General features: G+C 51.6%; 1 protein-coding gene across 4 annotated transcripts in view; it reads right to left on the bottom strand.

Annotated features, from left to right (window-relative positions):
* Positions 1–1,104: 1,104 nt before the first annotated feature.
* The window catches only part of HRAS (HRas proto-oncogene, GTPase), a 79,567-nt gene continuing 66,688 nt past the window's right edge, over positions 1,105–13,983 (bottom strand). For all 4 annotated transcript variants that reach the window (XM_054028302.1, XM_054028303.1, XM_054028304.1 and 1 more), the window contains 4 exons: positions 12,338–12,516; positions 9,045–9,204; positions 5,823–5,947; positions 1,105–2,769 (listed from right to left, as the gene is read on the bottom strand). In XM_054028302.1, the coding sequence (XP_053884277.1) occupies positions 5,828–5,947; positions 9,045–9,204; positions 12,338–12,516 (459 nt within the window). In that variant the 3' untranslated portion in view covers positions 1,105–2,769; positions 5,823–5,827. The remainder of the gene's footprint in view (positions 2,770–5,822; positions 5,948–9,044; positions 9,205–12,337; positions 12,517–13,983) is intronic.

Raw genomic sequence — 13,983 nt, 5'->3', positions numbered from 1 at the left:
ACGGGCTAGTTACCCGAGCACAGTGCTGCCTGGGATCCGGGGTACATTGACTAGCGTGTGCAGCTATGGCATCATTGCTGTTTTTAGCTGCACTAGCTAGATTAAAGCTTGCTGGTGCATGTCCTGAGTGCTCGCAGACACAGCCTGTGTGTGTACGGCACCCTGCAGAGCGGGGCCCTCGGGGCTCGGATTCAGTCAGTCGGGTGTACCGGTTCCTCGCTGACGCTGCTGCCGTGTAATATTGAATCTCAACTTTCATTTGAAAACATCGCAACCATAAAATCTAGAGATTTAAAGAACACCTCCAAGTCATGACTCAAGTGTAACCGATGCAGAGAGGTCTGTGCTGAGCTCTCAACTGCCCCAATCATCTCACAAGGAGTTAACTCAGATACCCAGTGGTGATAATTTAGGGTATCTACACAGCAAAGAAAAGCCTGCGGCACCAAGTCTCAGTTAGCTCAGGCTCGCTGGGCTTGGGCTGTGGGGTTAAAAACAGCACCATATATATTTGGACTCGGGCTGGAGCCTGGGCTCTTAAGCCCAGAAAGAGGGGAGGGTCTCAGGGCCCAGGCTCCAGCCTGGCTGGAATGTCTACACTGCTATTGACCCACGCTCAGATTCAGTGCTGCAGGTTTTTCTTTGCAGTGTAGACATACCCGCCAACGTCAGCATTGTTTCCTTTCACTCCTCATGTGAGGGGAGGGTCACAGCTCTGCACAATTTATGGTGCGTGATGGCTCCCCTCCTGGCAACTGACATGGGTGAAGCTTATTTTGCAGGCAGAGCATGGAAGAGCACCACCAATTCACCCCCCACCCGCAATGCCAACGGGGGCCTTTATGCACTCATGGAATTTAAGACACCACCATCTCATTCCACTCCTGAGTGCTTCAGTAGCACCAGCTGAATCCCCAGCTGGAAGGGCTGGCTCAGTGATGCACGACCACTGACAAACTAGGCAGACACCCTGCCTGGGTTCAGTCCCAAAGGGCGCACACGGCAGCTGTCCGAAGCACGCACCCAGCTTCATCAGAGGAGATGCAACTCCAGCAGGCGCGCCGATGGGACAAAGAGATGAACAGGAAAACAAAACAAAAGCACTCTGAGAAAGAAAATTTAATAACTTCAATGCGTCTCTTGGGTTTGTCCAACACTGGAGCAGCTACAACCCCTCTTGCCACATAAAGCCACATTAAGTGCCTGTGGATCTCTAACCTTTAACCTTGTCAGTGGTTGCTGAGCATCTGGTCTGGGTCTTGCGAGGAGCTTTAGTACAGTAAGTAGATTCCTTTTGCTCTTGGTTCACCTGTAATTAGCCACACTAGGTACAGTCACAGTTTTACATACATGTGCAATATACGTGACTGCCACAAGATCCTAGCTGTGCAGGCATAGAGGGGTCACAGTTAGCCAGCTGCTGCCAAAGAAGACGCTAGCAGGGAACAGACGCAGACAAATCTATGGCAGAGGGGCCCCATCCAAATCCATGAGCTGATGATATATACAATTACTTTCCCATGACTCTTCCCCCTCCCATCCCCTCAACACGACACTTTGGGGAATGGAAACAGCTCCCGTTGTTCGAAAGTGTCCACAGAGGAGAAATCAAATCTCAGCAGCAGAAAGCAACACATAGTAAATCCTGGTGTTGGCTCAGAAAAACACTAGGCTTAGAATTCACATCAAATGCGACCCACTCTCTACCCCCAGGTGCAGAGCAGTGATTTATATACAAGCTTTCTCAGCCCCACAGAAATATCACATGGCACATGTTGACGGGCATGATTCCCCCATCACTCTGAGGACAGACCCAGGCATGCAGTGAACTCCTGCCAGACTAAAACTCAGCTCCCTGCAAAGACATTCACTGGACTTTTCCTACTTCCTAGGAAGGGGCAAGAGAGAGAAGCATTAAAGCAGCGATGGTGGTTACAAAGACAACTTCCCGTCTCTGGAGCAGCATACACCTCACAAAACATGATCAGAGCAAACCAACCCATGGGAATTGGGGACTTTCCGTTAGTGTAGGACCTACTATAAACAGAGCAACTCCATATTTTATCTTCAAATCCCAACCTCACCCCAACCATCTTTCCAGAAAATCACCCAAGCCCATTTGGGCACAGAATGACCATCCTAATTCTCTCTCCGCTGTAGGCTGGCAGTAACCCTGGATAGGACCTTTCTGGTGGGGAGCTTTGAAGAGGTTTTATCTCTCTGGAGACCAAGGGATAGTCATATTGGCCCTCACACCACATGTCCTTTTCTAAAATCGAGGTGCCCCGTATCTCCAGGACAATCACTGACAGGTTCCAGAACAGATGAGTTATGCTCAGCTGAGCCACCTTCAGATCGGCTGGCTGCCAATAGAACCTCAACCAATCAAGGAAGCAGTTCACCCCCCACCACCACCTTCCACACCCTCCACCCACAAAAAACAGCAGCAGCAGCCACCTCTGAAGTAGGACAGAGCCACAGAGACCATTTGTCGAGACCATCAAATAATAATTTACTGTGATTCAATCTGTGGCTTTGTACAGTTGCTGGGAGAGGAGGAGGCAAAAGGAGACGGGGAGGGGGAAAAAAAGTTGCTTGTCACAGGCCTTGATGAAGTTTGAGACAGTCCATGCGGGGCTCAAGATATCCTCCTCCTTGTCTCCCTCCTCCCCCATACTCCTCCCCTGAATCAGTTTGCTGCTGCTTTTGTTTCACCTCTGTCCGCGTGCGCCGCACAGTGGAAACCCCTCCAAGTCACGGTCCGGTCAACTGAAATGAGAAGGGGAAGAAGAACTAGAATCAGCAGCTATTCTTATGCTACCCGCTACCCAGCCCTTCAGTTCCCACTACCTCCCGCAGAAGGAACTCAAAATGTTACACAGGGCTTGGAGAGTGTGGGTTGGGAGAACGTGTTCATTTTTGAGAGTTTAAGCCCCCGCTTAGCAAAGTACATGCTTGACTTTAAACATGCGCTTAAGAGAGCAAGCAGACACTTGGCTGAATGGGGCTTTATGCTGGGATTTGAGTACCTAACTCCCTTAGGCACCTTTCAAGACTCCAGCCTTTATGGATAAGAGGCATTTTAGCGTTGATGAGGAGCATGCTGGTGCTGCACCCTTGCAGGGCATGTTCCACCCACAAATCTCCACCTATTGGACGAAGGTGGGAAAATATCAGCATCTCCTCTCCCAGATGGGGTGCAGGCAAGGCAAACATTTTATATTGCTGTCTAAAACGTTCACAGCTGGGTGCCAAAGAGAAGCTGAGCACATGCAGCTCCCTGGGCTTCAGGGGGGATTGTGGGTGCTCAGCACCTCTGACAAATCAGGTGCCGCAGTGAGACAAGAGCAGAGTCAGGAATCGAATCCAAGCATCTCGACTCCCAGGCCCCAGCTGCCCCCAGCCACCAATACATCTTTGCCTCTCTTTTCCCGGCACTTCTGATTTTCCTCCCCCTCTACTCTTGGCCTTTACCAGATACTGCATCTAAAGGGAGCTGAGCACCCAGGTGCTAGGTTCTAATTCCTTCCTTGGCCACTGATTAATGGCACCATGGATAAGTCACTTCACCTCTCTGTACCTCAGTTTACTCATCATAAAAATGGGTGCACTGCCCCTGATCTACATCACAGGGGCACTGCAAGGTTCACTGATAATACAGCTCTGATTTTACTCCCCTGCTGTTGGTCACGGCTGCTGCCCTGAATTATGCAATTCCCTGGAACTTTTTGGGAAAGCGTGTCAGAAAGACACTCTCCCAGTTAAAAGCCGTATTGTGGTTTGCACTGCAAATAAATAAGGGTAAAGAGGCTCCGCTTTCCTCTGCGTAGAGAAAGAGCTGGACAGACACCCTGCAGCATCGTGTGGATTTCTGCTGTCCGCTCGGTATTTAAGTGTCAGTTTTCTGTCACGGCAGGGAAATGGCAAAGGCTCTTCATTGCCACTGGGATGTGGGGAACTCACAAAACATTTTCAAGGCCCCTTTGGAAAGATTGTCCATGTCAGCGATAGACGCCAGCCCCCCTCCTGCTTCAGCAGCACAATCCCTCCTGGTGAGGCAGAGAGGAACGGTAGTTTAAGGAGATGTTTGGAGCTGTGTGTGTGCTTTCAGCTGAAAACGATCACCGCCAGACCAGGAAACGAGCCCCACCACTCGTATCCCCATCCGGAGGAAATGCTTCCGAACATCTGGATTATCTGAACATCTGGAAACCTCCCGTAACAATAGCTGCACTCGGCCCAGCACGAGGATCAGTCCCACTGGGAGATCCCGTCCAGGATCCACTCTCCCCTCAGCAGAGAGCCATGGGGCAGGGCGGGGCGCTCCGCTGTTTTTGTTTAAAGAGAGAGAGAGAGAATGAATGTGGTGGTGGTGGGAGGGGGAGGCCTTGGGAAAAGCTCTACTGAGCTCACAGCCTTGCCAGAGGCGGTGCTTCGAGATGCAATGGAGGAAGACAGCTGCTGCTCTTTAGCGGAGTTCCTGGAACTGGATAATCCCAGCTTTACCCCTGGGAATTTAGAACCGGTTAAAGGCGATGGAGGAACAGCTCTGGCGCCTGGAGTCCTCTATTATCCAGGGAAAAGCTCATTGGGGCAGCAGCAGTGCAAGCTTCCCTGACTAGCACACTTCAACCCCAGCCCTTCAGGGAAAGAGGCTAGTTCAGTTTCTCTGGCCCATTCAGCCCTTGCTCTCTCCGCTGACACTGCTGCAAGAAAGTCTCATTACCAGGGTAGTTTTGGTGACATGGAAAGCTGGCCAGTGGGAAGTGGACTAAATCCACCACGCTCATTCCATGCTTGCCGCCAGAGAGCTGATAGCAGCCTTTGCTCACTGCCATCCGGGGCCGGATTCCACAGGACCCTTTTACTTAATCAAAAGTTTTAAAAAAAAGAAAGCCAGACATCCAACTCTGGCTCTGACTTGTATGATTTATAAAGGCAAACAGCCTTTTCATGACACTGTTGGCAGCATGTCTACACTGGAGCTGGGGAGGTAAACTCCCGCCCTAGCTGTGAGGGTGAGGGAATTCCTTTTATTGAACCAACCTCTGCTGGTGCCAGAGACAAGCTCTTGAGCTCTACAGCCCTTGTCTCTTTCTCCAAAAGAAGTTGGTCCAATTAGAGAGAGAGAGATTGCCTCTCACCCACCTTGTCTCCCTCACACACTGGGACCAACACGGGTACAACAGCACTGTAAACAACTTCAAATCACAAATGCAGTCCCAGCCCCGCTTATCCAGACTGCTGTAGGGAGAGCGAGTACAAGGGAATCACGGAGCTGCCCACTTCCTTCACCTCCCCGCTGTTGCCACAGGGGGGTAGCGGTGGGGTGTAATGGAACCTGACTTCATTTGCAGCTAGAGCTGGGGGGGGGAGGGGGGGCGGGGGAGGGAGTGCGTGCCAATTATTTTCCATTGGAAATTTTGAAAAATTGTGTTTTTCCCCCCCCTTTAATGAAAAAAAACAAAACAAAAAATAGAGGAAAAAATACATTTTTAGTAAAAATTTGTCAGTTTTTTTGTTTTAAAACTGACAATCTTTACCAAAAAAATCCAGCTTTTTTAAATGAAAAAATTGTTCGTTTTTTCATAAACAAACAAAAACCACCAGAAAATGTTGACCAAAGCAAGGATTTTCCGAGGAAATGTTTGTTTTGGCCGATAAGCTGTTTCTTTTGTTGGAGGAAAAAAGGTTCAATGAAATCATTTCAACCTGCATTTTTTGCAGCCTGGTACATTGTCAATGAATCCCTGCCTCCGGCAACGCCTGGCTGCAGCCCGCACCCATCTCTGGCACACCCCTCTCCCTCCCACTGGGCTCACCTTGGTCATGATATCACACATTTACAATTCATGCAGCCTGGGCCACTTTCATCCGGTGGATTCAGCTTGCGTAGTTTGTGCTGCCGGATCTCCCGCACTAAGGTATAGAAGGCGTCTTCAACACCCTGGAAAGAGAGGCACAACGCTCTGGTCAAAGAGCGCCACAGCCACTCGGAAAAATGGTGGAGGTGAGGGCAGATGGATCGAGGGGACCACTAGAAGTCCCCTGCAGAGAACTGCATAGTGTAGTTCGAGTGAGTTTTGACTCGAGTTAAAGGGATGAAACTGCAAAGAAATCAACAGAGGAATCCCAGGAAATGGTTCCTCCTGGCAAAATGTGGCACAAAACTACCAGGCTACCAAAGGAAATGGAGGCTCCATCTCTAGGGACACCTAAAACGAGAGTGGACATCCCACTAGAAACTGTACTTGAACTAACAGCCCTGAGCCAACTGCCTCTTTCCCATCTCTAACCCTCCAAATCAGGGGCACTCCCCCCAGAAACCGTACCGATACGTAACGTGTGCCCGTCGCATGGACGGCAGGACGAGGAGATTAGCAAAACAACTCAGGATCAGACAGCTAGGCAGTGAACGTAAGGACTAGCCCACAGCCCTGCAGAAAACTTTGTTTCAATACAGCAGACATCAACACACTTCTGTTGAACATCCAGCCCCTTAACACCCCTCTCGGCCCCCGAGGCACACACATGGGGAAACTGAGGAGCAAACCATGTTGGGCCAAGGAGCACAAACTCCTGTCCCTCCCTCTGGATTGAACCAGAAGCCAGGACTCAGCCATGGACTGGGTTTGGTTAACACAGTCTCTTATATTTCAGTGTGGGGCTGAGCACGCGCTCATTTGTAGCACACACCTGAGAGGATCCTCTTCTTGTTCTGTGCTAGCCCCCGAGGGCTTGCAATCAAGAGCCCTTTGTTATAGATGCCCTTCTGCAGCCACTTCTTGTGGGCGTTTTCCTCACAACCAGGCAGACTGACCCGACAAGCATTATGAGGCCTTGCAGCATGGCCCCAAAAGAGACCAGCAGCAGAGGCTACGGGACCAAAGGGAGTGAAGATCAAGGTGCAATTTAAAATCATATGGGGCTGCAGGCTTTCATTAACTCTATGGACTTCACGTACCACATAGCCCTCCCTACGCCCCACGTGACCCACTCGGAGCTGTGCAAGCCTGTGATGTAGCCCTCCCTCCAGCAAGGAGAGACAGCTCTTCTCTAGGGCGATGGGATAACCCCTGTATACATGTGTCTCTCTCTATACATATGTCTGCAGGGTCAGTGACCTGAGAAAACACCTAAGGATGAAGAGTTAGGAGATGAACACAGGGAAGCTGCACAAAAGTGCATTGGAAACCATCTGCTGCCAATGCCAGCCTAGGACCCATCCAACTGCAGCACGTGGGTGGCTTTTTAACCCTTTTTTGGTAATCCCTCCCGCGAGTTGGGTGCTGGTCAAATGTCCCAGATCAAGGGCCCTGAAGAACAAAGTCCTCCCTCTGTCCAAAGGGCAAGCATCATCCCCACAACCCTCTGCCAGCGTGTCTCAGCCCTGGCCTGCAGGGACCTAGCAGCAAGAAGGTCTATTCAACCCCAGGCCTCTCTGCTGAGACTACCAACAAGAGCTCCCATTAGTGCCAATCGTGGAGTTGCTCTGGAGGTGCGGACTCACTCCACACAGGCTACCCTGTGGCCAAGCCTTTCCAGCCTGTGCATTAAATTCCAACCTCTCCAGAGCTCACACACAGGGCAAGCCCCCACTGTGCGGGGGACTCGACCGGCTCACTGGGATAGGGAGAGGAATTCGCTGCTGGAACATTCAGCCTTGAGGCGGCAACTGATTCCGACCATGGGCATTTCTCCCCTTGAATCTACACAGCACGCGACCGCCACAATAATTCACTGGTCGCCTCTGCCATCTCCAGGCACTGGCACCAAAAAGTTAGGGAAAGAGCAGGCAAGACAAAAGACACTTCTTTTTAGAGAGGGGAGGCAGAGAAGAGGTAGCCACTAACCCTGAACCTCATGCGTTCTCCTAGGCCTCGCACCCGGGACACACAGCTCCATCGGGAATTGCTGTGGGTAGGGCAAGGGTGGCATTAATCAGATTCCTGGGGGGCCCATTTAATCCTGCAAGGAACTCGTGTAACACAGCGATGAGTGCAGCACTGATACACTATCCCTGTGCATTGGTGCAACATGGGCCTTCATGCTGTGACGCAGCATCGGATCATCACAAAGCAAACCAGCATTGTCAGGACAGGCCAGGACAGAAGTAGCAGCCTTGGAAAGGGCTGAAGCGCGGGGGGGGGGGGGGGGGGAGGAGAGAGAGAGAGAGGAGGGAGAAGAGAAGAGATTCGGCCGTGGATTTATCACTCCAGCACCATTACTCACAGTTCGCCCAGGTGCCATCTAGCCCCCAAGATGGGTTTCCTGGCAGTTTTATCCCAGCATCCCGACTGCGGTAAATCACTGCCAGTGCTGGCCTGCTCTAATTCATGCTCACTCCCCTGCTCACTGGCACTTCAGAGCTGTCAGAGGAGACGCAGCACGCTGTGTAATTAGCAGCTGGAGCATTGCTTGCCTGACAGCAAATGCATGTTGCTCTGTCAACAGGGCTCTGCGTCGGCCATGCTGCTGTCAGTCATGGGGCTCACAGAACTGCTGCGTGAAGGGGGGGCCGGCTCAGGGATTGTTTCCTCACACAACGCAGGGAGGGGGCAGATGGCAGCTGTGGGAGGGGCGGGGCAGAGGAGGAGGTTCCTTCTGGCCGAGCTAGCTAGGCAATTTCTTACAGCCACAACAATGGAACGAAGCACTGAGAAGAGGCGGTAACTAGACAAGCTGGTGTAGCCTTACAAGTCTAGTTGTTTGGTGCTGGGGCAGCTCTTCAGGCACCAATCCCAGAGCCGTGGGCTTTCAGGATATGCTGTATCCACACCCCCATCTCTGGCATTACCAGAGATATTCCTACCTGGATTCGCGGGGGAGGGGAGGGAATAAAAAACAGTGCAGAAATCCCACCAGCCCCAACCTACGCAACCCAATGTGACTGTCACCACAGAGAAATAGAGTAGGACCTACGCTAAGTGCTGAGAGTGGAACGTTTAGATGGGTCACATGAAGATAGGGGTTTGTAGGTGTGCAAAAAGGGGGCCTTTGAGGACTGCTATTGGTTCACATTTTAAAACCATCTCTCCTCCTACCTGTCTGGTTTTCGCTGATGTCTCTATGTAGGGGATCCCGTAATTCCTGGCCAGGTCCTGTGCTTGCCGGGTTTCCACTGTCCGGGCTGGAAGGTCACACTTGTTTCCCACCAACACCATGGGGACATCGTCTGAATCCTTCACTCTCTTGATCTGCTCTCTGCAGAGACAGAGATGCCGAAGTGAGGAGAGGAAAAGCCAGGGGAAGAGCCATTTCATTATCACAATGACAACAGCAGCTAGTTTCAGAGAGCTCCTCGTGGGAGCAGAGCACGTGCCACTTGTAATGGACAGGAACAGAATTCCGCTCCACTAATACAAGCCCCAGTGAAAGTCAAGAGAATTTGTGCTTCTAAGTCATTTAGGTGCTTTATGAAAATCCCACTCTTTGTCCATTTATTTTGTGGAGCCAAGACAATCTCGTACATTTTAAAACTGATTACATGGGGCATGTTTGTTATTGGAAGGCTGGGGACGAGAGGCAAAGCCCACAGCCCGAAGTGGCCTCTTTGGCTCCAGGATAAACAAGGGCTGTGCCTAGCTTTGACCTGCCACAAGGTCTTAGAGGGAAGCTGTTCCCAGATAACCCCCATCAGCAACAAAACTACAGCCAGGTTCAGTACCATAATCCCAGAGCCACCAGTCAGCTGTCCAGGGGCACAGAAACATCCCCTATTCCGGGGCAGGAACAAAGTCTCACTCGCTCATATGGAAAGGCAAAGCAATGAACATGGAGCCCAAATGCTGCAGCCATTGGCTGGGATCTGCTTGCCAATCTGAACTGAGCAATGAGAGAGAGAATGCTCAGGACCATGAGCTGATGGATTCTGCAGTGTTTTTCCTAGGCAACGACTGTGCCCCTTGGTTATTTGCCCCGCTGGGAGAACAGACGTATAGTCTAAATAAAAAGCTACACACATGCCACTCTTTTTTCCCCCCCTCAAACAAGGCATCGTGAATCCCTCTCATTATTCCACCCCAAGTTCAGATACTCATTCAACATGTTCAGAATCCCCTGGAGGTGAGAAGCAGCGAATTAGCACGCTGGCCTTTCAGTCCTGGAGACCGGGTTTCAAATCCTGACGTTCACAAGTGAACGGGCTCATCATCTCAGTTCCCATTTGTCCATATTGCAAAACCACGGACTGCACTATGGACCCAGTTTGGCAAGGCACATATGTACGTGCTGAACTTTCCTCAGCTTCAATGGAAATTAAGCACATGCTTAAGTGCTGTGCTAAATCAGGGTCTCTATAACTAGCCTCATCTACTCAAAGAGACACACCTTGGGCTGGAATAACAAGGGGTGTTGCAGGCAGTTGCTGCCTTAGGCCATTGTAGGTGCACAGGATCCTGTCTTCCAGGGTCCCTGCACACATACACACTCCATTCCCCCTCATCCAGATTTTCCTTCCACACTCCTGTCTGATCCCATCGCCTGGGAGCTGTGGCAGAGATCAAGAGCCACCTCAGCTCTCCCCCACACCCCCCAAAACACATGGATGGGAGGGGATCACTAGAACCCCAGGAATATGATGACGAAGAGATGTGGTACAAAGGATAATGGGGGTCACCACAGGCTGGGGATGGAGGCTTCCAGATGCACAAAAACCACCACTGGAGGGAGTGATGGGTTCACAGAAATGGGGAACCTGGTCATACGTGGGGGACAGGGGCTGGAGGAGGCCTGCAAAGTGTTACTTCTTATAGGACCCAGGCAAAAATCTAGGGCTGGCCTTGGTAGCAAATCAGGCCTGAGGTGCATTGGCTGGAATGGAATAGTAAAGGGTGTTACAAATAAGATCTGGACTGCACTGCCAGAACTGTGGGCTGGGGCTCAGGATTGGGACAGTGGGGGCTGCTGCAGGTCAGGACTGAGGTGCATTGGCAGAGCTGTTAAGGGCCTTGCACAGTGTCAACCTACCCTTTACTTAGCTAAGCCCATAAGTAACCATTATCTCCCCCTTCCCCCCCTTCACGAGCACCAAACTGCAGCCCTTTGTGCATGTGCATCAGCCACTGTCTGAACAGTTCCACTCTAGCAGCTTGGCTTTCAGTCTCCAGCTCCTGCAGCCTCTCCAGGTCATCCAGCATGAATGACTGCTGGGCACCACCCTACAGAGCAAACCTCCTCCTAGCAGTCAAAGATACTACTGTTCTAGGCATTCAGGGCTGGAGCATGGTCACTCAGCACTTCCTTCTAGGAGCGCCTGATCCTTGGGAGCCCAAGAAGTCACAAACCTTTTCACTGCCCCAGACGTTTGCTGAACATGTTCCTTGCCTCGTGCTCCGGGGCTTCCCATTCCTTTGCCTGCCTGCCTGCGGAATAGCTGCTCCCAGGCTTGTGAAACATGTGCTTACAAGGAGCCCCTCCCGCAATTCCTACCGCAAACAGACTGCTTGCTGGCTGCATCCAAAAAGCCCGCCTGCCCCTGAAACAAGTCCTGGGGAGAAGGTGTAAGGCAGCTGGGTTACGGTGAGACGCCAGGGCCACACCACAAAAATCACACTCTCGCCAGCCTGGGCCAGCCGCTTGCTCCTTGGGTGGCAACCAGAGAGCGGCCATCGCCTTGGGTGCATTAGTCCCTCCCACCGCCAAACTGTGTGGGGTGTCTGGGCATAAAACAGGAGAGGCAGCCTGGTGCAGTGGATAGGGCACTAGTCTGGGAGCCAGGAGACCTATGTTCTACTCTCAGCTCTGCCACTGATCTTCTGGGTGACCGCAGGCAACTCACCTCGCCCCCCCCCCCCCCCCTTTGTCTGTCTTGTTTGTTCACATTACACTCTCTTCAGGGCCTCTCCCTAGCTGTGTGCTCTGCAATTCTAGTAAGTGGCTGAAGCAACCCTGCCTATCAGGCACCCTGCCACTCCTTACCCTTGAGTCTGTTCTCCCTTCCTCCCTCAGCTTTCCTGCACAGCAGGAGCTGCTGAGATCAGTTTCACTCACAGTGCAATGCCATTAATTAGAGATGGAAGGGAGGGGGATAGGAAAGGATCAGCTCTCTCTTTAGTCATCGTAAACACTTAAACGTTACATTACCAAGTCCCCCAAGATCACCAGCAATCCCCCACGGATGGATTTTCTCAGAGCCACTGACATTAGCCGCCTGCTCCTTCCCTTCCCTGGAGAATGGCTGCTTGAGGTAATTGTCTTTGCTGGCAGCCAGCGCTCCCACAGCATACACGCCTGGTCTTGGCAGGCGGCACAGCACGCCAGCCAGGCCTGCCCTTTAAAATGGGAGGCAGCCCAGCAGCCCTGGCCATAGGGGAAGAGTTCTGCAGGGGATACTGACCTGTACTGGTGAATATCTTCAAAGGATTTCGTATTGTTAATGGCGAAGACACACAGGAAGCCCTCCCCCGTCCGCATGTATTGGTCTCGCATGGCGCTGTACTCCTCTTGACCCGCCGTGTCCAGGATGTCTAACAGACAGGTCTCTCCGTCAATGACTACCTGCTTTCTGTAGGAATCCTGCAGAGCCAACAGAAAGGGACAGTCACCAGGAGAGAACGAGCAGGGAGTTAACACTGGGGGGGGTGCTGCTTGAGCCTTGGGTTCCAATCCTGACGTACTGCAGCTAACAAACAGGGGAGTTTCGTCTCACCCTAGTCGCTCCCAGTGGATGTTTGCACACACCCCACAAATACCACCCCCACCCCATTTGCCATGATTAGGAGCCTCAATTCCACAGGGACTGGAATGGCAGGGAGAGATACATTGGCAGGGGTGTGTAGGGACCTAGGACCAGAGTAGCAGAGGGTGCTGCAGGTCAGGATTGTGGTGCTGGCTGGTCAGGGCCCAGGACTGGAATAGAAGAGGAGCTGCCAGTCAGGACTATGGCACACTGGCTACACTGTGCAGAGGGGACTTACACAATCTCTACCTGCATCACGCCTGGCTCTAGCCAGTCTTAAATTGACTCAATCCCTTTTAAAAAATGGAATAGGGTGTGTATGGTGGGGAGGGGAGGAGGAGCTGCAGAACAGATTTCCCCTCTGCTGCCAGAGCAGCAGCTAACACAACCTCTGTTCCTCCTATTTCTGACGCTGTCTCCCGACAGACAAGGTGCGCCTTTCACACTAGTGCCACCCAGCCCCAGACAGCTATTTTTCTAACTTTATTTAGTACAGGCTAAACCCTCCTCATGCCTCCCTTCCTGATGCAGCTTTTCTTAGGGAGCTGCAAGGCACAGTGGTGATTCAGTCACCTCCTGCGGCCAGGCCTAGGGACGTGCTAACAGGTAAACAGGGTGTGGGCGAGTGCGGGCTGGACAGACACCTCCAACCACTTCCACTCCTGATGCTCTAGTGCAGCCTGTAGCTAATCAGTACTGGAAATCGGAGACAGATGCTAAATCATCCAGTCCAGCCTTTGCCAACACAGTGTACTCCCTATGGGAGATGTTCTGCCACATCTCATCCATTCTAGCCTTGACTGGCCCAGCTGCCAGGCCTCCCAGCAATTCCCCTGGGAATTCCCAAGCCTAGGACATCTCACTTGCAAAGATTTTCCTCATATTCCCTTCTCGAAATCCAGCCCACTGCTGCCAGCCCTTAGCCAGCTCAGCGCTGCCAAGATTTCCAGATGTCACTAATGATTTTAGGTGCCGTAATACACTCGACTCTTTGCAAATCCGGCACATATAAAGCACCTCAAATTGGGCATCCAAGATCACTAATGTCTCTCCCTTTTGTCTGTATGTTTGTTGTAGTACCAGGTTGGTAGCAAACACTATAGTTAAGGTTGCCAACTGGTTTTAATTATAACCCCTTGTTTTCAATCAGACTTCTCAAAAAATTCTCTTGTGCAGCGAGCATGTCCGAAGTTAGAGTTTGGACAGCTGAAGGAAAATCCATTCAGTTATGCAAAAGCCCCAAATACATTTCCCCATTGTAGAACTGATTGCTGCTACCCACTTTTCACACGGAGAAGACAAAA

The sequence above is a fragment of the Malaclemys terrapin genome, chromosome 4 (genome assembly GCF_027887155.1).
Source record: "Malaclemys terrapin pileata isolate rMalTer1 chromosome 4, rMalTer1.hap1, whole genome shotgun sequence".
In the NCBI taxonomy this organism is placed as follows: domain Eukaryota; kingdom Metazoa; phylum Chordata; order Testudines; family Emydidae; genus Malaclemys; species Malaclemys terrapin.
Note: the sequence above shows the minus strand (reverse complement) of the source record. Positions and strands in the feature narration are given on the sequence as shown.